This window comes from Magnolia sinica, chromosome 18 (assembly GCF_029962835.1).
Source record: "Magnolia sinica isolate HGM2019 chromosome 18, MsV1, whole genome shotgun sequence".
Lineage (NCBI taxonomy): Eukaryota > Viridiplantae > Streptophyta > Magnoliopsida > Magnoliales > Magnoliaceae > Magnolia > Magnolia sinica.
Window position 1 is genome coordinate 2884540 of NC_080590.1, and position 25803 is coordinate 2910342.

The 25803-nt window shown below is 40.9% G+C and overlaps 1 protein-coding gene across 1 annotated transcript; it reads right to left on the reverse strand.

Moving 5' to 3' along the window:
• Window positions 1-305: 305 nt before the first annotated feature.
• LOC131233580 (bifunctional pinoresinol-lariciresinol reductase 2-like) lies at window positions 306-6803 on the reverse strand. The gene is made up of 4 exons (XM_058230350.1): window positions 6446-6803; window positions 2814-3054; window positions 1951-2154; window positions 306-654 (listed from the first exon to the last, which is right to left on the reverse strand). The coding sequence occupies exons 1-4, from the start codon at window positions 6776-6778 to the stop codon at window positions 491-493; spliced, it is 942 nt and encodes a 313-aa protein (XP_058086333.1). The 5' UTR covers window positions 6779-6803; the 3' UTR covers window positions 306-490.
• Window positions 6804-25803: the final 19000 nt, after the last annotated feature.

The window sequence follows — 25803 nt, forward strand, 5'->3', positions numbered from 1 at the left end:
ACCATTCATCAGAGGCGTCCACAGGGATGAAGTGGTACACCAAAAATAAGGTCATTCCAATGCTCAGATGGGCCACATCATATGAATTTTGAGGTTTATGCATGATTTTACATTGCTCACTATGGCTTGGCCCACCTGAGTAATGGACTGGCCTGATTTATTTATTTATTTATTTTGGATGTAAGATGGACATGAAGGGCCGTAAGTTATGAACGGAGTAGATTTCAAAAACACATTACGTTGGGACCGACACGACCCTATGGACGCTGTGATCAAACCCCCACCGGGACTTGAAGCTCAACCCCTCTCAAGGAAACTGAGAAATGTTCATAACTTTTGTGGGGCCATCAAAACGTATTGAACAATTAATTAACGGCTTTTGAAAAATAAAATTGTCTAAAATCACTTATTTTAGCAAAGTTAAATGGACCCTTAGCAACATGCATACGATCCAAACCGTCCAATCGCAAACCGAAGCTTAGAAATATTTCTACAGGTAGCGCCTGAGATATTCCTCCACTCGAGTGTACCTAACCTCTGGATACAGCTCCGACGCCTCTTCTCCGTTTTCCCCGATCTCGAAATTCGCGAGGCAGCCCTCGTAGAAAATATGGTAGTAGTGGGTTAACCCTACCTGCTGTCCGTAGTCCATCCCTGTCATAAAAATAAACGGTTGAAAAACAAGGACCTTTTTGTATTTCATTGGTTGCTGCGTAGGCCCCACATGCAAAGATGATTGGATGATGATAAGCACCTATCCTCTCCGTGCCTTTTTTTTCCTTGTTCTTCTTTCTTTATTATTATTATTATTATTATTATTATTTCTTTTGAAATCAACTAATCGCTCTGAAAAAAATGGTCCCCACCGTTGATGATGTGTGGAGGTGAATGTGAGCCAATGGTCAGCATTTAACTACACATATCAATGGCCAAATCATCAATTCAGCTTAAAAGTTTTATTTTTAAGCCCTCTTGGGTGACACCTAAAACATGGACGGTCGTGATCACCTGACCATTTCTGCATGTGGGCCCGATGGAGTCATCTACATTACAAAGGGCACGGTGATGAATCAATCGAAGCTGTTCATCTCATGATAACTGGCATGGATGGTCTATTTTGCAGTATTTACACAACTTAAACAATCCTATCCGTCAGTTTGCTTCCTTTTTCTGCCCACCATAAACTGCTACTGTTTACTACCACCGTCTCTTTGAAGGCCAGTGACCAGATGCTAGGAACATCTGAAGGATATATATATATTGACCCATTTGCCATCCACACTGCAGGAAACTAGATGGACGGTCGCCCTACAACCGACCAGCTACTGTTTGTAGGCTAACTTTTGCCTATGAAAATATGCAGGGACAAAGTGGAAATAAAAAATTGAGTAGGCAAAGAAAATTGGATGATACCATACAACTGGTTGTAGGTCTCATTCCTTGAAGAGAATTGATCACCTACAACCCATTATTTTCCAACCAGTTGTTGGTGATACGCCTGGTTGGTACAAGTGGGACCCATGGTTTCATGATCTAGATCGTTGATCGGATGGCTCCAGCAGTGGATGGGGAATTACCCAAAAATCTGTCGGATCAAAATGATCCTGGACTTCCAATTCTTGGCTTCCTTGCCAAGCCGTTCCAATATCTATCATTTAACCATCCTGAATTGAAGGGTTTGGATCTCCCAACCGGGAGAAGTTGGAGGCATCCCCAATCCACTGTGGGGCCCATCAGCCCATGTATGGCAAACCCATCGGACCCACCTGTACGTACTGGACACGTCAGGACACTATTTCGTTTTAGGTCTGTAGGTGCTTGTACAAGTTCTATGTAGGACTGTCAGTTGGCTGGGCTGAAGCCCACAATATCATCATTTTAGCGGGCCGTCTAGCCCTTGGGCTCAGCCCCTTAGTTAAAATATGGGTGAACCATCCTGTCTGGCATTACCTTTCACGGTTGTAAGGAAGTCCTCTGCTGAGATTGTAGACTTTTCGAGTTCTTTCCCGATGAGTTTCTCCCAGATTCCGACCACCTCTCTCTGCGACAAGATGTTTTCTGGTGGCCGTAGGTATAGCGTTTTATTCAGCGTACGTGGATCGTCGATTGCTTTGATGGTGTACGTTGCAATGTTATCTTCATCCACATAAATAGCTGACATAGAATACAGAAAGATTGTAAGTAGAGAGCTGTGGAAGCCAAATGACCTTAGACCCCATCCTAAGTGGGCCTGGGCCAAATGACAGGCCAGGCTTCTGTGCTTGTCTTTTTGAGCTAAGTTGGGGTTAGGATGCTTTAACGCAACCTTTTTTTTCACACAATCCCCCATGGGCACTCGAACTCATGACCCCAATGTTGAAACACCTTCTATCTACCAGATTCCATTTTAGCCGGGCCTCGCCCAACTTCATATCTACATGTGTTTTTTTTTTTCATATACACATGCAAAATACATGTAAACCATGGTTTTCATTTTCTTTTTATTTGTTAATATGTGGCCCACCTAAGTGAGGAATATACTAGGAACATCTTACTTTCAAAATAGGAATTAATCAATTTCTTGGGTTACTCGGGTTCAGCCCGGACCCAACCATTTTTATTTTTATTTTTTTGGGGCTGGTATTTGGTCTTGGTGTGAAAGGCTGCTGGTTCGGGTCTCGAATCTATAGTGTCTGGCTGGACCGGGCCTAACCGATTCATTCATGAGCCGGCCCATTGCCATCTCGACCTTAATCCTGAAATAGAATCACCATCTGATCATGAATTCAAACGGGTATGATTGAGAGAGAGAGAGAGAGAGAGAGAGATTATACCTTTGGGATTACCGTTGCCTAAGAAGCTGACGGTATCCATTGAAGGGGTGATATGGCCAGGTTGGCATAAACCGCCAACGAAATAGCCAGCGAAGCAATTGGCGGAGACGTAAGTGAAGGGAATGTTGGCGTCCTCGATGGCCTTCCTAACTATAATCTTGTCGTCGAATGTCACTCTTCCAGGTTCCATTGCATCTACCATTTGTGCCGGGTCCATCCCGAATTCCGAAGGCAAGAACCGCTACAATTTTTTTTTTATATAAAAATAAAATAAATAATAAACAATTGGATTGATGATTTTATTTATGTAGTAGATTACATATTTTATTTTCCACTACTGTTTATTATTTCTTTAACATTCTAATATTAAAATGGACAAGACTCAACCGACTTGTGACTTTACGCGACGACTTCTCTTTTGTTTTTCAGCGTGCACATGTTTCTTTATTTTTTAAACACGAGCGAGCGTACCTGCCCTAGGTACATATGGGGCGTACCTACTGCTAATTTAGGGGGGAGCTAGTTTATGTAAATTCAATCCATATCGTCCATCAGGCGTGAAACTCTGTTTTGGAGTTGATTTCAAAAATCTAGATGATCCATAACTCAGGTGGGCCACACCACTGAGAGTGGTATAAAATCATGCTTTCAAATTCTTGAGTTCACGTCTTATGGCCCACCTGTGTATTTCTTAGCATGAGTTTTGGTTCGTTCCATTGTCTTGATGATTCCTAATGGATGCATGGATTGGATTTTGGAGAGGCGGTGCTGCCGTTACATGTGAAGCGTGTCACGCGTACGTCCATTCTCAAACTATCCAATCCAGACCGGCTACATTTCAGCCGTTAATTACCTTGCAAATATCAGACAGAGTGGTTGGATTGTAAACATCCGATAATAACCTTAAAAATGAACGGTCAGGATCGTTAATGCAGAATATTAAACCAATTAGATGATTTAACCAACTGATTTGTGGTCATTATCAAACGAATGGTCAGAAAGAAAATGGTCGTGATCAAGACACCCTATGGTTAAGATCTTCCAGTCAACACGATTCGTGGCCATGCACCATACACAATGGGGCATAGGAGCTGAACGGTTGGAATAGGAATACATGAATGCCAGTTGTACGGTGGATGATTTGGCATCACCTAGCGGGAAACGGATTGGCTACTCCCCCTGCTCTGTGGGCCCCACCATGATGTATGTATTTCATCCATTCCTTTCATACATTTTTACAGATCATTTTAGGGTCTGATCCCAAAAATGAGATGGATATAAATCTCATGTGGACCACACCACAGGAAAACAATAGTGATTGGATATCCACCACTAAAATCCTCCTAAGGCCCACTGTACTGTTTATTTGACATCCAATATGTTGATTGGGTCATACAGGCCCAGATGAAGGGAAAAAACAAATGTCAGCTTGATCCAAAACTTTTATGGCCCCCAAAAAGTTTTTAATTATCTACGCTCATTCAACACTGTTTCTTGTAATGTGGCCCACTTGACATTAGGATATATCTAATTTTTGGTCTCATAGCATAAAATGATCTGGAAAAATATATGGACGGCATGGATGAAATATATACATCATGGTGGGGCCCACCTAGCGATTGGCAGGTGGCAGGGAGTAGCCAATCCGTTCCCCACCTAGCGAGTGTGAATTGTACCTAATGCACACTGTACCGTATACGTGGAAATAGATTGTCAGGAATCAGGATCCCATCATACAAATGGCCTACGTTTACCACGAAATAAAGGGACCACCCTGATGTATGTATGATATCCACGCCGTCCAACATGTCTACCCCCTACTGTTCTCCTCGCAGACCAAAATTCATGACCATCCAAAATTCAGGTGGGCCACACTTTAATCATGCAGCATGGATCACCTAGGTTTTGGAATGGCCTGATTTTCAAGCCGTACATTCATCCTGGTGGGTCGCATCTTATGATAAGATTGAATAGAAGGGGGGGATCCATGCACATGATGAAAGGAGAACACTAGCGGTCCCACATGATGGAAGGAGTGGATGTCATGCATTCCTGGGTTTAAGAATGGACTGATATTTTAAATGTCCATATTAATCCTAGTGGGGCGCATAATGAATGGTTTGGATGGCATTTAAAAAACACGGTAGGCCGCACACTACGTTTAGAAGATTTTAATGGCATGTGGAGTCACCGGGCTGGGCATCCGACGAGTCGGATCGGATTAGGTCCAACCCGATCCTATCAGAAATGTCATTCACCTGGTCCGTACACCGAGTTTGGGCCACGTTACTCGAACCTGATCCGATCCGAGTCTGACTCGGTCGAAAAAACGGTACGGATCGAATTGGCATGGTACGGATCGGTCCAGATGTAATAGCTCTCCCTATTATCTCTCAGGTTTCGCGTGTGGCTCACAAGGCGTGCAGGGCATCGGACGAATATTGATCGTTGAAGCATATAAGGTTTCGGTCCTCCCGAGGAGCATATAAAGTCTAGGCTAAAAACCGAAGAGGAAACTTGTGAGTGGTATTACAGAAGACATACAGAAATGATCAAGATACGGTGGCCTTATTGTAACCTAAGATACATCCATCTTTTCGTCATCAGGTGATTATTGATATAAATATCAAATCCGTACAAAAATGAGAAACAGTACTATGATTTTCTCCCGTGAAAATCAGAACTATATATGTATTGGGTACGCCACATCAGCACATGAAATGATCGATATCAATGGTCTGCAGCAATTATGTGTCCCACCATAAGTTTCTATCAGATTACCTTACAAAGGACCAATGACGATAATGTGGCTCACCTTTTCTACGGATAAGATAGTCTGTCTATAAGACATATTGGCGGAAAATAATGACTTTACCATATCTAATGGTACAGGCACTGCATCTGATCATTTCTCCTGCTAGATTCAGGGGACGGTGCCGCTTCCGCCTAATTTAATTAGAGAGATAAAATGTCCTTACCAAATCTCTTCTCTGCGGATCTTCGTCGATGCGAGGACGGAGAAGGAGATCTAAGGTCCTAGATGATGACACCTGGCTAAAGGAGTTTTGGGAGGAATTGGCGCGAGATATCGACGAAATCGTGACGCAGCTAAGAGACACAACAAGAAAAGGAGAGAAAGAAGATAGGCAGGCAGGGCAGCGCTCGTTAGTTGGGGTAGGAGATGGTAGAGTAAGAAAAGAGCGGGTAAAAACGATTTTGAGTGGGTTAAGGTTTAGAGTAAAAATAGTAATTATACTACCCGACTACCCGCTCCGGGTCGGGTCAGGTCAGATACGCCTGTTTTTCTTTTTTGGATCGATTTGATATGTCGGACATGAATCCGGATCCTCTGATTACCATGGGTAAGAAAATCCATTGGTGAACTTGAACGGGCGCACCTTATGGGCTGATTGGATCTGGATGTGGGGCCTCCATCACGGTGGACCCCACACATGTACCTATAGTATAAGCTAATTCTTGTAGAAGAACCCGGCTCAAACAGTAATACCATTTACAGTCCCCACGCAAATTCGAGGTTTGTTGAGGGAGGTAGTAGAATCCAAGCATTTGTTCATTACGCAAATTAGCGTAAGTTAGCGTACGCATATAGAGAGAGGTGAGTAGGTGCGTACCTTTACATTTCCAGCTTCTCTGATGGCGTCTACGAGCTTAAGCTGGAGGAGGATCTGGTGGCTCCTGAGATGGACGCCCGAGATGGTACAGATGACCACGTCGACTTGTTTGACGGCATCAACGAGGCTTTGGTGATCGGAGAATGACCCTTTGATGAGGTGGGCCCCTTGATCCTTGAAGGAAAGGAGCATCTGAAGTTTCTCTATGTCCGTGCCGATCTCCGGCCGGTAGAGGACGTATGTAACATGACCTTCGGCTAAGCTTGCCTTAACGATCCTTTTCCCAATGTACCCCGTTCCCCCTACTACAAGAACCTTGCTCTTCTTTCCCATTATCTCTCTCTCTCTCTCTCTCTCTCTCTCTGATCACACACACACACACATATATATATATAATATATATATATAGAGAGAGAGAGAGAGGAGGCAGGATGCGACTCCATCTGTAGGGCCCACCGAGATGTGCATGCGATATCCACTCCGCGCATCCGTTTTGCCGCACGACTATAGACTCAATTCAAAAAATAAAAAAGATTCAAATCTCAGTTGGGATGGAAACGCCCACCGTCGAAATCTTCATGGCCCACCGTGATGTTTATATGCCATCCAATCCGTTTGTTCATAAGGCGATTCCTGCCGGAAAACACTTGGGTACCTCACGCTAGGTACCTACCGGGGTTTCTCAAATGTCGAAGAAACGACTTAAAGTGCATGAAATCCACGCCGTCCATCACGTACCCCACCTCTTGTTGACCCCTGGTCCCAAAAATCAGGATAATCAAAAACTCAGATTGGTCACCTCAAAAGATTTATGCCTAAAACATCTGAATTCATGTGGTATGGCATATAAGCTTCCGTGGGGCCATAGAAATGGATAGGAGCTGGCATCCGAACGTACACATGCGCGCGAATATAATAAAATATCAAAATTTATGAAAGGCAGTGGAGCAAAAGAAGTCACCACTACATCGTGCAGTGCAGCGTGCGCTGTAACTTTAGTGCGCTGTATTTTCGCGTTCAGGGATGCGGGTTCCGCACTACCCTGCTGTACCGGACTCGGCACAGTCTGCGGCTCTGAGAGGTCCACCGTGATGTATGTATTTTTATCCATACCGTCCATTTATTTTTTTCATATTATTTTAAGAGATATTTCCAAATAATAATCAGATCCAATGGTCAAGTGGACCACACCAGATGAAGCAGTAGTGACGATGATGCCACCGTCGAAACCTTCCTAGGGCCCACCGTGATGTTTATCTTCCATCCAACCTGTTCATAAAGTCACCTATACCATGACGCAAGGAAAACACAAACGTTGAAACTTCTTGAAACCCATCATGATGCTTATATGCCATCCAAACTTATCATAATGTTATTAACACTGTGATAAACTCTAGGCACAAATATCACCCTGATTCAAAATTTCTGTGCCCAAGAGTTTCCAATGGTAGCCGTTTAATCCAAACTGTTTCCTGTCGTAAGGCCAACATGAGTTTTAGATCTGCTTGAGTTTTGGAGTCCTACTCTAACATGAGGTTGAGAAACTAATGGACGGACTGGATTTCTCACGGGCATCTCTGTGAGCTGTACATAACTTCCGACCGCAAGGCACAGGCAATCTGCGTCCGCCACCACATATGCCCTCGCAGAATCGTGAAATATACCAGCCATCCATCAGGTGGACCTCACCGTGCAGTTGTTACCGCTCAGAGATAAAGGACGTTAGGTGTGCCCTGACATTAAAAGTACAAGTTAAAGGATTATAAAGCTTTTGCTGATTTTTTATTAGTTTTTTTTCACAACCGTAGTACAGCTTTTGTTAGGTTAGTGTGGCCCGCCTGGGCGCGGATTGGCTACTCCCCCTACATGATTTACGAGTTTGCCGTCCATCTATTTTTCCATATCATTTTATGGTATAAATCCAAAACTGAGGTATATACCAATCTCAATTGGACCACATTACAGGAAACAGTGTTCAATGAGCGTTTGCCATTAAAAACCTCTTGGGGGCCATATAAGTTTCGGATAAATCTGATATTTGTTTTTTCCCTTAATCTGTGCCTGTATGAGCTAATTAACGGATTGGATTTCAAATAAACAGTACAGTGGCCAGTAGGAGGATTTTAATGGTGGATATCCCATCACTATTGTAGTCGTCCACCTGAGATTTATATCCCTCTCAATTTTGATATATGGCCTAAAATAATCTTTAATGAAACACATACATCATGGTGGGTCTCAAAGATCACCGACCACCAGCCACGGGGCTTGGGGGGAGTAGCCAATCCTTTCTCGGCCCGCCTATCTAGTCGACCGTCCCTATTCTTTCCGCAGGGAATCTACCCCGCGCGGCTTCGGTGGGCACCTGACTGTGGGGTCCACCATGATGTATGTGCCTCACATCCACCCTGTCCAAAAGTTTTGACAGCTCGTTTTAGGCAATGAAGCAAATCCAAATATTCAGTGGACCATCTTAGAGGAAACAGTGATAATTGAATACCCACCATTAAAAACTTCTTGGGAAACCAGAACGTTGATTTTCCATCCAACCTTTTGATAAGATGAAAACGCCTGGATGAAGGGACCACACAAAGATCGGATTGATCCAAAACTTTTGTGACCCACAATAAGTTTTTAATAGTAAATAACCACTGTTTCCTGTGGTATGGTCCACCTGTGATCTGTATCTTCTTCAACTTTGGGATCATGCCGTAAAATGAGCTATCAAAACGGATGGACGGCATGGATGTAAGGCACATACATCACGTTGGGCCCCACAGACAGTGATCCACCCACCTCGGATCCCGCGCGCGGATTATACGGAATGGCAATTTCTGGTAGATAGATGGCTTGGATATTTGACCTGTCTACCCGGCTCCGTTATGTGCTGGCGTTAGCATGAGCTCATTCCTACGAGCATGTGCAGTAGGTAGAGGAGATTGCTGCGTTACTACGTGTGCATCTGCAGTTGCAGTTTTCGACGCTGGTGACTCATCTACCGTACACGCGGCACACTTGTACGTCCATATGAATGGCCCGGATTGTGTATGAAGCGGATTCCCTGCCTCTCGAGGCACGCATTTTCGTGCATCCAATTTCTGTACCATATACGTGGCACATGCGTTCGATGATCCGAACAAGGCGTCCCGTGGGGTCCACCGTTGATTGGCCCAATACCAAAATTGCTTTAATTTGGCTTTCGTAAACATCCAACAAATGGTTTTCTCACATCAATGGGATTTACCATCTAGGATCATCTAAACATTGTGATTTTTTCGACCAAGGGCCACCATTATGGGAAAAACTAAATCAACGGTTTAGATCTCGTTCATATATGCCAAGTGTTAAGAAACCACGTGGAGGCACCAAAATGCCCCGCCTCCAGCTCCCACCATGAAGGGAGAAATTAAATTCATCAACGATCTAACCATCCAAATTCAATACCAACATCATATGATTAAAAATCAGTGATCATTTTTTTGGCATGCTCATTCTAATTCGGTTACACATTTCGGACGGTCCCGATTTAAGTAGATGTAATCCAAGTGTACAGTGGAAGAGTCGCCACCATTTGAGAAGGGGAAATGCAGATACCAGTCGACTCAAGGGAGGGGATTAGGTGTGAGAAATTTAGGACTATAAACCCCACCTTTTATCCAGCTGTTTTTATGAAAGAAGACAAACCTTGTTTTGCAACTTAGACCTTCACGTGCGGAGACTACATTTCAAGATGAAAATATCCCTTCTTTTTACATACTCCTTTCACCGCATTGCTTTTTGCATTGCTTTCACTCCCCTCAACAAAACAACAGGTGCTTCTGGACCTAAACTCTCTTGGAACTAAGAACTGAAGTACGAAGGGTTTTCTTCTCATTTTCGTGATTGATAACTCCATGAATCATCTAGATATCATCATTCTACATTTGTCATTTTTCATCTTGACTAGGGTTACGTGAAATTCCATGAGCTGGTTGCATCTCCTTGAAAAGGTTCAAAATATTCTCTCACTCTAAAGCACCTCTCTTCAACCTGCATTTGACCGATACTGCGGTAGTCAGAGGTAAAGATCTTGAAAAAAAATGATACACTTGTACAACCATGCGAAGTTCGATCAATTCCATGCGTTAGGCTTAGTCAATTTCATGCGTTAGGCTTAGTCAATTTTATGCATTAATCGATCAAATCCATGTCAAACTCGCTCAATTCAATTTGAAGCTCACTCAATTCCATGTTAGGGCTAACTTGATCTCATGCTAGGCTCACTGAATTCCATGTTTATGTTTACCTAGCTTAATTTCATGGTAGATAAGGTCAATTTAATGTTTGTCTTGATAAATATCATGCTACAATCGCTCAATTTAATGTTTGCCCAGCTTAAGTTCATGGTAAATAAGGTCAATTTAATGTTTGCCTCGATAAATTTCATGGCAGGATCGCTCAATTTAATGTTTGCCCAGCTTAATTTCATGGTAGATAAGGTCAATTTAATGTTTGTCTCGATAAATTTCATGCAAGGATCGCTCAATTTAATGTTTGTCTAGCTCAATATTATCCTATACTCGCTCAATTTACAATTTACCCATTCAATATACATGCAATGCTCGCTTAATTTAATGTTTGCCCCGCTTAATATCATGCTATGCTATGCTCGCTCGAAGAAATGTTTGCCCAACTCAATATCACGCTATGCTCGCTCGAAATATCGTTTGCCCACATCAATATCATGATATGCTCGCTTGATTTATTGTTTGCCCAGCTCAATATCATGATATGCTCTATCGATTTAATGTTTGCTTGCATAGTTGAATTTATAGTTTGTCCCACTCAATTTTCAGTTTGCACCATTCAATTTCATGCTTGCCGCGCTAATGTTTCGAATTTTTCCGATGAATTTTCTAGTTTGCCCCGCTCAATTTTCATGTTAGCCCCGCTAAATTTCATGTTTGCCCCGCTCAATTTCATACTTGCCCTACTCAATTTCATGCTTGCCCTGCTCAATTTTCAGTTTTCCCTGCTCAATTTCATGCTTGCCTCGTTGAATTTCATGTTTTCCCCGCTCAATTTCATGCTTGCCCCGCTCAATTTCATGTTTGCCCCAGTCGGAGAAGTCTGTTCCTTTGCCCATTCCGATCTATGTCTTGATCGAAGTTTCGTACGATCCCCCCTGGATAACTCTCCAACCATAGCCTTTTTTCCTTTATCCTTAGGCATTATGACTGTTGCGATGATAGTGCCTGTTTCAAACAAAGGAAATGATAAACTAAACTCGAAAAATCTATATATATCTAACCAATTCATGATTTATCATTGAACAGTGAACTAATGTATCTATATAAATCATCTAACGATTGAGTGAAGAACTCTGCATGGGCAATTGTAGCACAACTTGTGGTACCATACCATACTTCATACGAACATGCCACTTCTATATGAAATCAGCTCCATTCACATCTATTCACACAAGCATAAAATGAATCTAGCAGTCTCATTGAAAATTATTAAGAGTCATGCTTGATGCATGTCCCCTTTTTGCAATCTCAGTAGCTCAGTTTCTTCTGTCCATGCACATTATAATGCAAAGGACATCTTTCAGTCAGAAACAGTAAAGGACATCTCAGTTAAGCCTCGTTAATAAAAACCTCAAGTCCAAACAGCTCTCATCATGCAAATCATTTTAATATTTGTCCCAACTCCCGACATCAATCGACAAACTCAAAACACTCAATAAAAGAAAGTAATAACAGAAGAACTAATCATCTTGGAACCCCAACAAGAAACCTTGCCATAGTCAACTAACATATTCCAGACATACTGATTGAGCTGAGGCTTCATTTAGATGCATAATAGAATTGAATTGCGAGCCTTCAATTTAATCAAGATGAATGGGAAAGTTAATTGCTTCTCATGGTATTCATATGGGGAAATGACCCTCAAATTGTAGTTGTCCCTATCATGTCTAGCTTGAAAGTAATATAAGGATTCAAAAACCCATCCTAAACAAGAATGCCAAGGAAGGAAACTACAATCTAGTTATTTCCACTTTATTTGACAGATGGTTGCAATCCAATTGGATAATGCAACCAAAGACAACCCAAAAGAAGAGAGACTAGAAAGATAGAAGACCTTAAATTCAGAATGTAGAAATGGAAAACATGACTCAATTTGCTTGTCCCTAGCAATCAAAAGAATTATCCCATATCAAAAACCAAACAAACCCAATATGAAATAACATTTCTAAAACACGCCCACCGAAGAAATCAGATTCAGAATCAACAACCAAAATAGATGGCTTTTGACAATGACCCTCACTCAAACCGTCCCATCCCCATAAACCCAGCGTAAAAACACCAAGCACAAACCAAACAGCATTATACCAATTTTAAAAAAGACTCACAAAACAAAATTAGATTGCAAACAACTAAATGATTTCAGCTATCTAAAACCATTTGGAGAAGAGTCCAGCTTTTGGGGTATCTCCTGGGAAACTAAAACCATTTGGAGCTTTTCTTCTGGGGCTGAGACTAGCTCTCCCTCTTTTCTCTACTTAGGCCTCATTGAGATCAATGCTTCAAGATTTGTTTAACATTTCTTATCATGCTTTTCACATAATGTAAGGTACTTAGTTATCAGGACTTCTTTTTCAATGTTTGTTTGTTATCAAACATATTCATGAGATCATATAGACATGGATTAATAGAAAACCCAATTATAAGCTTGATCAAAAACTTCTGTGGCCCCTAAGAAATGATTAACATGAGAAGTTCAATTCAAAATTTTCATGTAGTGTGGTCCATTTGAACATTGGATATGTTTAGTTTTTTGGGCTCAATCCATAAAATTATCTGTTAAATTTGCATCGCTGATTTTCTTGTTTGCCCCTCTTAATTTCATATTTCCCCCGCTCAATTTCATGTTTGCCTTGCTAATTTTCTAGTTTACCCCGCTGATTTTGTAGTTTGCCCCGCTCAAATGCAAGTTTCTCCAGCTGAATTTCTTGTTTGCCCCGCTGAATTTCTATTTTGCCCTCTTAAATTCAAGTTTACCCCGCTGAATTTCAAGTTTGCCCCGCTCAAATTCAAGTTTCCCTCGCTAAAATTCTAGTTTGCCCCGCTGAATTTCTAGTTTTCCCTGCTAAATTTCTAGTTTGCCCTGCTCAATTTAATGTTTCCCTAGCAGAATTTCTAGTTTGCCCCGCTTAATTTCATGTTTCCCCCGCTGATTTTCTAGGTTGCCCCGCTAATTTTTTAGTTTGCCCTGCTGAATTTCATGTTTGCCCCGCTCAATTTCTAGTTTGTCCCGCTTAATTTCATTCTTGTCCCGCTCAATTTCATGTTTGCCCCGCTCCTTTATGTTAGCCGAGATCTTGTCTTAATTCTTGTGAAAATCCTTCCAAAGAAAAAAGATTCCTAAATAATACACTTGAGACCAGAACAATTGGGCATTTTTTATCTAAGACATATGAGGAAACTTAATATTTTACTAATATAGTGAGGAACTCATGTAATTGTTAATGAAATAACATGTTCATGTCCACCAATTAATTGACATGAAAAAATCAAGTGCCAAAATGAGTGATATTGAGAAAGACTTGTGCTAACATATGTTACTTAATAAACTAATAGGGAATGGTTACGAACCTCTAGATTTCTTGACACCCAGTACATGTCCCCATTAAAATCACTATTCGCCATCTCATCTGCCAATGATCGCGGCCCTTTGGTTGGAAAGAAAATAGCATATTTAGAATTTCCAACAACATTTATCAAATCCCCGATGTAAGTCGCAGTGACAACATGGATATCTCTAAAGTGTAGTCCAGGAGCCTTGTATACAAATATATTTCCTGAGATTTGCCGATTCTCTCAGTATTTTAGTGAGAAATAAAGCATGGAAATGTTAATTAGGTAACAAATGCAAACATATCACATTAGTCTAAAACAATCAGAGGAATCACATAAACAGAGTAATATAACAACAAAATTACAAACAAATTAACACAAACTTCAATAGCTTTTAGCATTTCAGTTGGATCTGCAGTTCCCATAAAATAGTAACACTCACTGGCAGGAAGCCTTCCTCCCTTGAGACTTTTCAATTCTTCTCTCATTAGCACTGACAAGTGAGCTTTCAAATACGGTTCATCAAGAGGAATTCCACAGAGAATCATTCTCAAAGCAAGAAAATCATCCATGTCTCTGTGATTCAATGCAGCTGCAATTGTAAGGACTAGTAATTAGTAGAATTTATCATATAGGGTATTAAAAATATTCTCTTAAAGAACAAATTGCCCAAATAACACTTTTTACTTTTTAGGTAATTCAGCTGGAACAAGTGGATGACAACATGTTCAATTTCCTGTTTGCCCCGCTCCAACAAGTGGATGACAACATGTTGAAGCAATATGGAAAAAGTACAATGATTAGTAAATCAGTTGTTTTCGTCATTCCTTTGAATTTCAGATGTTCCAATTGTACAATTATACATTTGTTCATTCATTTGGCCCATCTTGAGGTCACCATTCACTTCTAATTTCACGCTTGTCCCGCTGAATTTCATGTTTGCCCCGCTCAATTTCCAGTTTGCCCTGCTCAATTTCATGCTTGCCCCGCTGAATTTCATGTTTGCCCTACTCAATTTCCTGTTTGCCCTGCTCAATTTCATGCTTGCCCCGCTGAATTTCATATTTGCCCCACTCATTTTCATGTTTGCCCCGCTCAATTTTCAGTTTGCCCCGCTCAATTTCATATTTGGCCCGCTCAATTTCATGTTTGCCCTGCTGAATTTCCAGTTTGCCCCGCTCAATTTCCAGTTTGCCCCACTCGATAAATTTCATGCAAGGATCACTCAATTTAATGTTTGTCCAGCTTAATTTCATGGTAGATAATGTCAATTTAATGTTTGCCTCAATAAATTTCATGCTAAGATTGCTCAATTTATTGTTTACCTAGATCAATATTATCCTATCTTGCTCAATTTACAGTTTGCCCATTCAATATCCATGCAATGCTCGCTCAATTTATCATTTGCCCCGCTCAATATCATGTTATGCTCGCTCGAAGAAATGTTTGCCCAACTCAATATCGCGCTATGCTCGCTTGAAATATTGTTTGCCCACATCAATATCATGATATGCTCGCTCAATTTATCGTTTGCCCAACTCAATACCACTTGAAACCATTCGTTAACGACGAAGGCCTAATCTGTATAAGATCTGGTTGTTTTTTTTGAAATATAAACACGTAGCTTACTGTTCATTTCCTTAAGCTCTTTATCATCCTCATTTATAATAGAAACTGAGTTGTTGGTCCTTCATTATTTAATTGAGTTTTGTCATATGGTAAGGTTCCATTGATTTATGATTCACTGATAATGTGTCATTGTATTGGTTTTCACATAATTGCTGCAAGAATCATGTGCTCTTTTGGTGGGGAGTTAGAATTTGAAAACAAGTGATACTCGTACATGGGTGGAACATCAAAACAAATGACGCTATGTCTGGAGACTACGTACGAGGAGCTTCGATCTAAAATTTACAAGATTATTAAGAGCAGACCAGAAGATTGTGATATTAGGATAAAAATATTGAATCCTTGCACTAACAAATCAATGCCTCCAATTGAAATTAAAGATGACGATGACGTCAGAGAGTTCTTGTCTTACCAGTTTGAGCATTCAGAAAAATTCATCCCGTTAGTCATCGAAACAATGCAACACATCAACACCATAACATATGTAGACAGTGTGGCTAAGGAGTATGGCGTGGAATTCAAATACAATCCTTCTCCATTACAAGTGGTAGTAAGCTATGATCAATTGCCCGAGCCGCCGCAAACATCAAACATCGTGACTAGCCAAGTCAGTGGTGCACTTGACAATAACAGTAATTATGAATACAAGACACTGCCGTTAGCATCAACAGCAGATCTACCATCATCATGCACCATCTCATCTGTGCGTGTAAGCGACATTCCGCTTCCAGACCTTCCCGAAACATCAAACCTCATGACTCGTCAAGTTATCATGCTGTTTGATGATGATGCATTCACCAATGCAAAAATGCTGGAATATACTGATTTGTTATGCAGACCGATCGATATAGCTGTTGGGCAAACATTTAAGGATGAGTCGGTGCCAGTATGTGTTGAGCCAATTTGCAATTCGGAATAATTTCCAGTATAGAGTAATATACTCAAATTCTAGGAGATTTACTGTGGTGTGCTTTGAAGATGCATGCGAATGGAGGGTTCATGCATCTTGGGTGAATGATACAGGTATATTCAAAATATGGACTTATACATCAAAACACACGTGCGGCATGGCATGAATGAAGAGCAATCACCGGCAAGCCAGCAGTAAGCTAGCGTGTGATCTGGTTATTAGCCGCATTGAACAACGTGTAGGGTTGAGGCCACGTGATATTATCCTCGCCATGCAAGAGAAATATAATATTCATATCAGTTATTGGAAGGCATGGAAAGCTAGGGAGCTTGCAATTAATCACGTGATGGGGTCTTACGAAGACTCCTACAATCAACTCCCGTTGTATTTGCATGAGTTGAGAAGGGCCAACCCAGGGACAGTTACTGTCGTGCTTGTTAACCAACATACTTGCAGGTTCGAGAGATATTTTATAGCTCTTGGAGAATGCATTCGAAGTTTTCAAAAATCACTGTGGAGGGTATTGGCCATTGACAGCACACTTAAAGGGCAAATACAAGGGTGTACTATTCATCGCCACGGCTTTAAATGGGGACAATCATATATTTCCAGTTGTGTTTGGCATCGGGGAATAGCAGTAGTTGGAATTGGTTCCTTACCTACCTTAACGATGTGTTAGGGTCTGTGGAGGGTCTTGTCATTATATCCAACCAACATAAAGGTCTAATGAAAGAGATTTCCCAAGTCTTCCCGTGTGCAATCCATGAGTATTGCCCGTACCACATCTACAGAAACTTGGTGGACACTTTTAAGGACAAGTCATTGGAGATGTATTACTGGAGGGCTATGAAGACTTGCACGAGGGCTGAATTTGAAAAAATTATGCATGATATCGGAGAAGCCAATCCCCCAGTACATGCATGGCTGATAGAAATCGGGTACGAGAGATGGGCATCTTCGCACTTTTCAGACCGAAGATTCAACTTGGTCACAATAAACATTTCTGAGTGCGTTAATACCCTTTTCAAAGAAGCACGCGAATACCCCATTACGAAATTGATAGAGGCTATAATGTTAAAGATACAGAAATTGTTTTACAAGAGACGAGAATCTGCGGCATCATTTATTGGTCCATTGACACCATGGACAGAGAAACAGTTAAAGGATATCGTGTAGAAGGCTCGAGATCTTTGTTGCCATGCTATTTCTCGATATGAGTACTATGTTGTTGGAGATTATAACGATACGGTGAAGCTCAGTGAGTTTTCATGTACATATCGTGAGTTTGGCGTGAAGGGCTACCCTTATATGCATGTCCTGTCAGCCTGCATAAATTACAATCTTCCTCACTACTCATACTACTCCCCATTCTACACGGCGCATAATTACCTGGCCACGTATAGCGAATCGGTGTATCCAGTATGCGACAATAGCAAGTGAAAAATTTCAGTGAGGATGAAGGAGTATTGTGTACAGATTAAACCCCCAAGGTAGAGGAGGTCAGCTGGAAGACCCAAAAAGCTTAGAATTTCATCACTTGGAGAGGAATTGAAAATAGTCAAGTGTGGGCGATGCAAACAAACCAGGCATAATCACCAATCGTGCAAGTTTTTCATACCCAGTGTATAGCATATCGTGTAATTTATGTACTTTGGATGATACGTAGTTTGTAATTGTGCCACATATTCAATTTATGAGTAATTTCCAACAAACTGCAAAACTGCAAATTCAACACCCCTAGTTCAACAATTTTTCAATGAGAAAACTGCAAAACTGTCTAATTAAATCATATTATACAAACTTAGAAAAACTTAATCAATCAGGTTTCATCATCACGTCATATCGCTCAATCTGGGTGCGAGCTTGCCGTGACGTAATGCACACCATTGAAATCCATCAACATTTGAAAGGTAAACGAAATTGAGAACATGCAACATAACATGAAGTGCATAAATAAATTTTAGAATAACACCACATACTGTAATCAAAATAAGTATCCCAAGTTTGGGCACTAAAATCAATGACCCCTTCATTAGTCAAAGTAAAATTCACCCCATGATCTAAAGAAACAGTTCGAAAATAATATCCTATAAGCTTGACATCCCCAAAAGATACTTGGTGCACAAGCAAACAGACATGACTAAATCCAGTCTAGCTGGACGGATCGCCAACCGGTGGAGCGACATCATCACGCCGATAGGTGATTGTGACAATAAGGTTGTCAATTTTACGCTCAACCCGATCGATACCATTCTGGATGGCCTCAGAAAGCCGCTTCAGTCGTGTTAGTCATCTATCCTGCTCATCCATATGCCTAACAATATATGCCCTGCGGTTGCGGTATGGCATCCTTCGACTAGTATGACCATATGAGGGTGGTGGCACCTCATGCTACTCCCCTCCATAGGATAATAGGTGTCGGCTGCCTCTGTCTCAACCGCGTCCGTCTCTGCAGCCTCTGACTCCGCTACCTTTGCTTCTGTCTCTCCCATCGAAACTTCACTGCGCCTCACTGATGCCGATGCCCCTTTCATCCCCAGTTTCATGCGCTTGATGTTGTTTTGTGTAAACATTTTCACGGGTCTGGGTCGGTCAGTGGTGGGCATCAGGCCAACATGGTGGGAGAGTAAACATAATAGGTGTGGGAATGGAATGGCCATGCTTCTCGTGGTCACTATGCAGTCGGCAATTAATTGAGTAATGATGGTGGGTAGACACAGAGGAATACCATGATAGATGCTGTATAGAATGTCTAACATATACAAAGTAATGTCAAACCTGTTCGTGTCCCTCGGGTAAACATTCAAGTAGAAGATATTGTGTAGCACCTTCTACTTGTCTTCTAGGTGCGTTGCTCTTAGTGCGTTACCCTTATGCCACGGAACATTCTGTCCGTTACAAAAATACTTCGTCATTTCTATCTGTACATCTGGGTTATCAATGTCATGATCAATTAAGCCTCGAGTTGTGGCTGGAATCCCTAAAAGTTGTGCAACTACCCCAATATTAATGGTGGTGAAGGTCTCTCCAATGGTCACCTGGAATGAAGGAGGATGCATTACCGGCTAGTGACAGTATGATAGAAATATGATTACTTTTTCATTTCTAACCGTCCCTCCAAATTCTAAGAGGTTACTCCACCCAACATTCTCCAAAATCTGTGGAATCCCAAATTGCTGGATGACGCTCGATCGACCTTTTTCTTATATACTATTTTTCGGCTGCGATATTTATCGTACATGTTCGCAGGAGGAGGAGGAGCCTGTGGGATCAATTGTTGTGGTTGAATTGGTGGAGGGGGTTCCTGAATTTGAGCACTCCTTTGAGTACGAGCTCGCCTAGCCGGCGATTCAGTCAATGAAGTCCGTTCCTCTACCCCTTCCGATCTATGTCTTGATCGGAGTTTCGTACAATCCCCCCTAAATGACTCTCCAACCATAGCCTTTTTTCTTTTATCCTTAGGCATTATGATTGTTGCGATGATAGTGCCTGTTTCAAACAAAGGAAATGATAAATTAAACTCAAAAAATCTAAGGATAGTGCCTATTCAATCGACAAACTCAAAACACTCAATGAAAGAAAGGAAGAACACTCAAAGTAATATAAGGATTCAAAAACCCATCCTAAATAAGAATGCCAAGGAAGGAAACTACAATCTGGTATCACTCAATAAAAAATTAAAAAAAAAAAACATTCTTCCTTTTGTTTTTCCATGAATCCAAACAAGCCCTGAAGGAAAATGCACCAAAGAAATATCTAGTATCACGCTTCAATGAAACAGGAAAATTATAAATATCAGTACTATAGCTAAATCTAGACTTGACGTGAGGATTCAATAGCAGTTCAACCAATAAAAATATGAGATAGCCATAGAAATGAGAAGATGATTATTCACTAAACAGCAATGGTAAAACTTCTGAATTCCAGAAAACAGACTTCAATCAAACTCTAGATTGAACCTTCCTTTGGCCATGATATCATAAAGTGATAACAAATAGAATGCATGGTGTTTTTCCTCTTCATTCAGGTCTTTGTGACCCTATGGATGAACTTAGATGCGGAGGATTTCTCACAAACATCACAGTGGGCCCCACCTGAGTTTCTAATGGTTGTCACTCATTCAACACTGTTTCTTGTAATGTGGTATCTTGAGATTTGGATATACCTCATTTTTGGTCTCATACCATAAAATGATCTGGAAAAATATATGGACAACATGGATGAAAAGCATACATCATGGTGGGGCCCACAGACCACCAACGATCCGTCATTGGTGGGTGGCAGGGGGAGTACCCAATCCGTTTCCGTGAAAAGGAGGGGTATTTTCGTCATGGAATTTGTTGCCCGTACGAGGAGGTCTAAGTGCGTATGTTAAGTTTGTATTGCTTCAAGAATATCCAATGGATAAAAGGTGGGGTCCACGGTCGTAAATTTCTCTCAGGATAACCTATATTAGTTAACTTATTTACCAATAAAAGTATTATCTGGAGATTTTAGAAAAGTCTGTGATAACATTAATTATTTTTAGTACCATTGGCTACAAGTCTTTCGTGACCATGGAGTTGGTGGGTATTTACTGTAACAAACGTATGGTGGAATCACGAAGGTACTGTGAAAGAGTATAACATGTCCTACCCTAGCCGGTCTCTAGCCACGAACAAGAAGATATGTGGGGTAGTCCACCGTGAAGTATTTTTTTTATCCAGGCCGTCCATCCATTTTCTTATATCATTTTAAGTATTGGCCCAAAAAATAGGTAGATCCACCGCTCAAGTGGGCCACACCAAATAGTAAGCTTTGGTTGCATTAAATGCATAAAACATTAAATGCAAGAGTTGTCCTTCTTGTGGTCTACTTAAGCATTAGATATGCCTCATTTTTGGGCTCATTCTTTAGAGTGATCTAAGAAAATGGATGGACGGCATGGATAAACAGGTACATTACGGTGGGCCACCGCGTAGATTTGCCCACTCATGGCTAGAGACCGGATTGGGATAGGACACAATCCAGGGATAAGATACAATCCATGAGCTGTACACTAGTTGAACCAAGTCAAGCTTGGTACAACTCAACTCAGCTCGATCCTCAAGCTTAACTAGCCAACTCGTCTCATTTTGATTAGCAGCTCGGGCGAGTTGGAGTCGAGTTCGAGCTAAGATGTAATGTCCCGAAAATCGACACCTGAGTACAAAGACCTTAATCCCGAGTTCTCGGGTATTAACTTAATGAGAATGCACATGTGACCTCATTTAAATTCACATTCATTCCGTGCACGGATAATCAGAGTAACATAATTCACTTAGCGGACCTAAAGCAAGGTAGAAATAACAAAAGATTCAGAGATATAGGGCTAAGAGTCAAAAATACAATTCCAATAGTGATGATCACCCAAAATGAGAATATACAAGCCACAATCCACAATATATATACCCAAGATGGTTAAAGTGTAAAGCTTTCAATTTATGTTCAATTCTCCTAAACATAACGACATTGGCACAACCTGATATAAGCCTACCTTTTCGAGGTCTCACTGGTACCTGCATCAATGATACGCCTGGTTGGTGTTTTAAAACACCGTCTTAGGTGGGAGTGAGTAGCTAACTCAATGGTTCATTTAGTTCTAAGTTACACGTGTTATCAACCCAATCAGTGCAATTAATGATAAATAACCAAACAAGCATTTCTTAAATACTCTTGTTAAATGCGCATATGAAGATATGACATGATGCATGCTCTTTTCAAACAACACTCCCTCAAGCGACTCCATTTATACGTTCGCGTATGACCAACACTCCCTCAATGTGACCTCGATTGCTGAGTCGCTAACCTAAACTAATGTGATGAATGTTTATATTAGTCCAGTAATTATTAAGTTTCATTCATCCAGCATATTAGGGAAGCTAAGGTACCCTTATTTTATCGTGGTCTTAACTAAATCAATAGGCTTGGGGCAGCCGAAGCGACTCCTCACCTGTGTCACTTGATCCATATTCGGGTTTACTACCCAAATGACGACTCTCTAATTAATGTGAGGCTAACACTGGTCCGACCAATCCCACATCAAGGACCTGGATGACACAGTCTGGATGCACAAAGTTAGGCGGCCCATTAACAGGTGGATTTACTACCCAGATGAGAACTCCCCAATCAATGCGAGGCTAACACGAGCTCGACCAACTGGCCTGGCCGATCCCATATCAAGGACTCGAATGACACAGTTCGGACACACAAGGTTAGGTGGCCCATCGACAGGTGGAGGGCGCTTACAAATGATATAAGAGTTGTCACCCAAATACAAATGTGGAGCGATCGTTGCATCATTAAAGTTTGATGTACTAAGCTCATAGCCTTTTTGGTTGCTCATTGGTCATTACGGAGAGGCTTGTCACCCCAGCGTAGGCCGGCAACTCGGACATGGTGTCCCATACCACCATGCCCAGCCCATGAGTCTTATGGATCGTATCACTAATGGTTATAAGTAAACTCATTCAATGGGAATGTGAGTATCATAGATTCTATTTGTCGTTGTCATACATTGTGATCACACATGATCAATCGACTATTGAGTTAATTCGATTGACTTGGAGAACTCCGGTGAATCGACATTGGGTGCGAGCATCCTATGTAGTCCAGCTACTGTTGATTGTCCATGCTCGACCCAAATCAACCAAACAAGCCTATGGTGGCCAACCTAACTCGAGCCTCCCCTTAAATTAGACGGTTAGCCGACTGACCCAATATCGTAAGCAATTCTAATATCACTACGGACCTAGCAACTCATCATGCAATCATTGCGAGGTTTCATGAGAATCATAGATTCAACAATGTAAACACTTGGACATTTCATCAAACATGTGAGCCTCAATAGAGTAATACATTCACTGAAGCATTTTATCAAACACATGAGCATCAACAAATCAACACATTCAATCTAGCATTCAATCTAGCATGTGAGCATCATTAGAATAACACGTTTAATCACTTAGGCATTTTATCAAACATGTGAGCATACATAAACAAGTAATGACACATATTATAATCAAATACAAAATATGAACATACTAGTTATTTACAAATTATTCACCATAAGAAATCATTAATTGAGACCCTCAAGTGTCGATAAATGGAAACCTGAGCATAATGGTCCGTATCTTAAGAGGGGATTTCCAATCCTTGAGCTCCTAAGATTAAAAATTTTGGAAAAATCACAAATTCCTAATATAAAGCAAGAAAGTATTGTTAATCACAAGTAAAGTAGATATAAGTTGTGAAATTGAAGGGTCGAAAGTAAATCTTACATCTACTTGCAAGTGGCGGCAGATTCGGCAAAGGATTCGGTAAGTTAAAGGGTTTGATCGATGAGCTACTAACCCCCAAGCCAAGGTCCTTCCCTCTCTCTCACAATCTCTCTTCCTCTTTCTCTCTTCTTCTCTTTCTCTTTTCATTTTTCTCTTTCTCTCATAAGGTATGAAATTCGTATGGAAGCAAAGGAGGCCCCCAAATGCCATATTTATAGCATCAGATTTGATGCATATGGCCCTAATAGCCCTTTATTTATTATATTAACCCTTGAGGGGGTTGTTTCTAACATTTGAGACTCACTATGGGGTGTAGGGGTTGATATATACCGTATGATAGTTAGTCATAATAATGATCTATGTATGGATATGATTGACTCGCCATTTGGATGCGCTGATCGATGGATATGATTATAAGTCTGTTCAACGGTCATTGATGATCGATCGAGGCCGCGGCTATACGAATATGTTTGGAGAAATATCTTTAATCGGTACCCCGACTTTGGCCATGAATCGACGGTATGAAAATCACAACTTTGTGAAAGAACAAAGTAACTAGTTTCACTTAAGTTTCAGATTTCAACCTAGGGGATTCACGCATTTGAAGTACTTAAATTCCAAACCAAGTTGAGTAATTTTGGGCACTATCTTGGTTTACCACCTATGATGGGCGTCAAGCCCAGTGAGATAGACATTATTTTATCGTTTCGGGTTTAGTGAGCCATTAACGAGCGGTTTAGACTTGTTTGGATAATCAAGGCATTTTTGGAATGAATTAGGTATCTAGATTTCTTTGTGCAATTATTAGGGTTTGGATTAGTTAAATTTGTAGTGTGGCCCATTCACAATTAGGAAAAATGATGATTTAGTTAAAGTCAGTCTAAGCCATTAATTCTTAGGCTAAATGAGTAACTGGATTGATTTAGTTTGTTAATTAAGATTTGACCCCTAGTTGTCTTAGCTTTTGGCATGTCTTTATTTAGTTACAGTTCTTTATTGGTACTTCCCATGTATAAGCTAACATTAAGTGTTAATGATTAGTAAGTGACAACATAAGTTAATCATAATGAAAAATTTTAAGAGTTTTTGAAAATTGAAAATACCAAAAATCCAAGACGTTACACAAAATCAAGCCTCTACGGCATTTTCTCAAACGCATATAGTGCACCTTCAATTTTTTACGGTATGTAAAATACCAGTTGTAGTTTACAGGTATTTTATCAAACACTTCGTAGGCAACATAAAAATTAAGATACAAAGGGTATTTATTTCATTTCCATACTTTTCTCACCACCAGTCGACACTTCATTGAGTCATTTCATCAAATACTTGGTGAGCAACATCAATATCAAAATAACCAAGTCATCGAGTTTGATTCGAATTGGGGTTCGATCTAAGTTGAGTCAAGTCGAGCTCCGACACATTCGAACTCGGCTCGAAATTTTTCAAGCTCAAAAAATCAGATTAACTCGGCTTGAACTCAGTTTCAAACTGACTCGAATTGAGCTTTTTCAAGTCGAGTCGAGCGAGCTAACCGAGATAACTCAGTTTGTGTACAGCTCTACGCTTCCGTGATCTACAATCTCTCATGGTACATGTTAGTTAATTATATTGTACAAAGTGCTGGACGGCTGGATTCGAATTTTATGTCTTCCATGTTTGTAATATGTGAATGGATGAGTATGAACGATCACGCGTCTCTCTCTTTTTCCTTTTCTTTTTATAAGGATAAATGCAATCTCTTGTCAACATTTCAAGTAGAGCTGTACACGAGCAGCAAAAGCTCGGTAGCTCGCTCAACTTGGCTCGAAAAAGCTTGACTCGAGCCGAGTTCGAGCTGATTTTTGGATCTCGAAATGATTTCGAGCCGAGTTCAAGCTTGCCTCTACTCGACTTGACTCG

Excerpts from the sequence above, each read along its gene's own strand:
- LOC131233580 (XM_058230350.1), bottom strand. The coding sequence starts at position 6,778 with ATGGGAAAGAAGAGCAAGGTTCTTGTAGTAGGGGGAACGGGGTACATT. Across the intron at positions 3,055-6,445 it reads GAGAAGCTGGAAATGTAAAG|CGGTTCTTGCCTTCGGAATT; the intron begins GTACGCACCTAC and ends AAAAAATTGTAG. Across the intron at positions 2,155-2,813 it reads AGGCAACGGTAATCCCAAAG|CTATTTATGTGGATGAAGAT; the intron begins GTATAATCTCTC and ends ATTCTATGTCAG.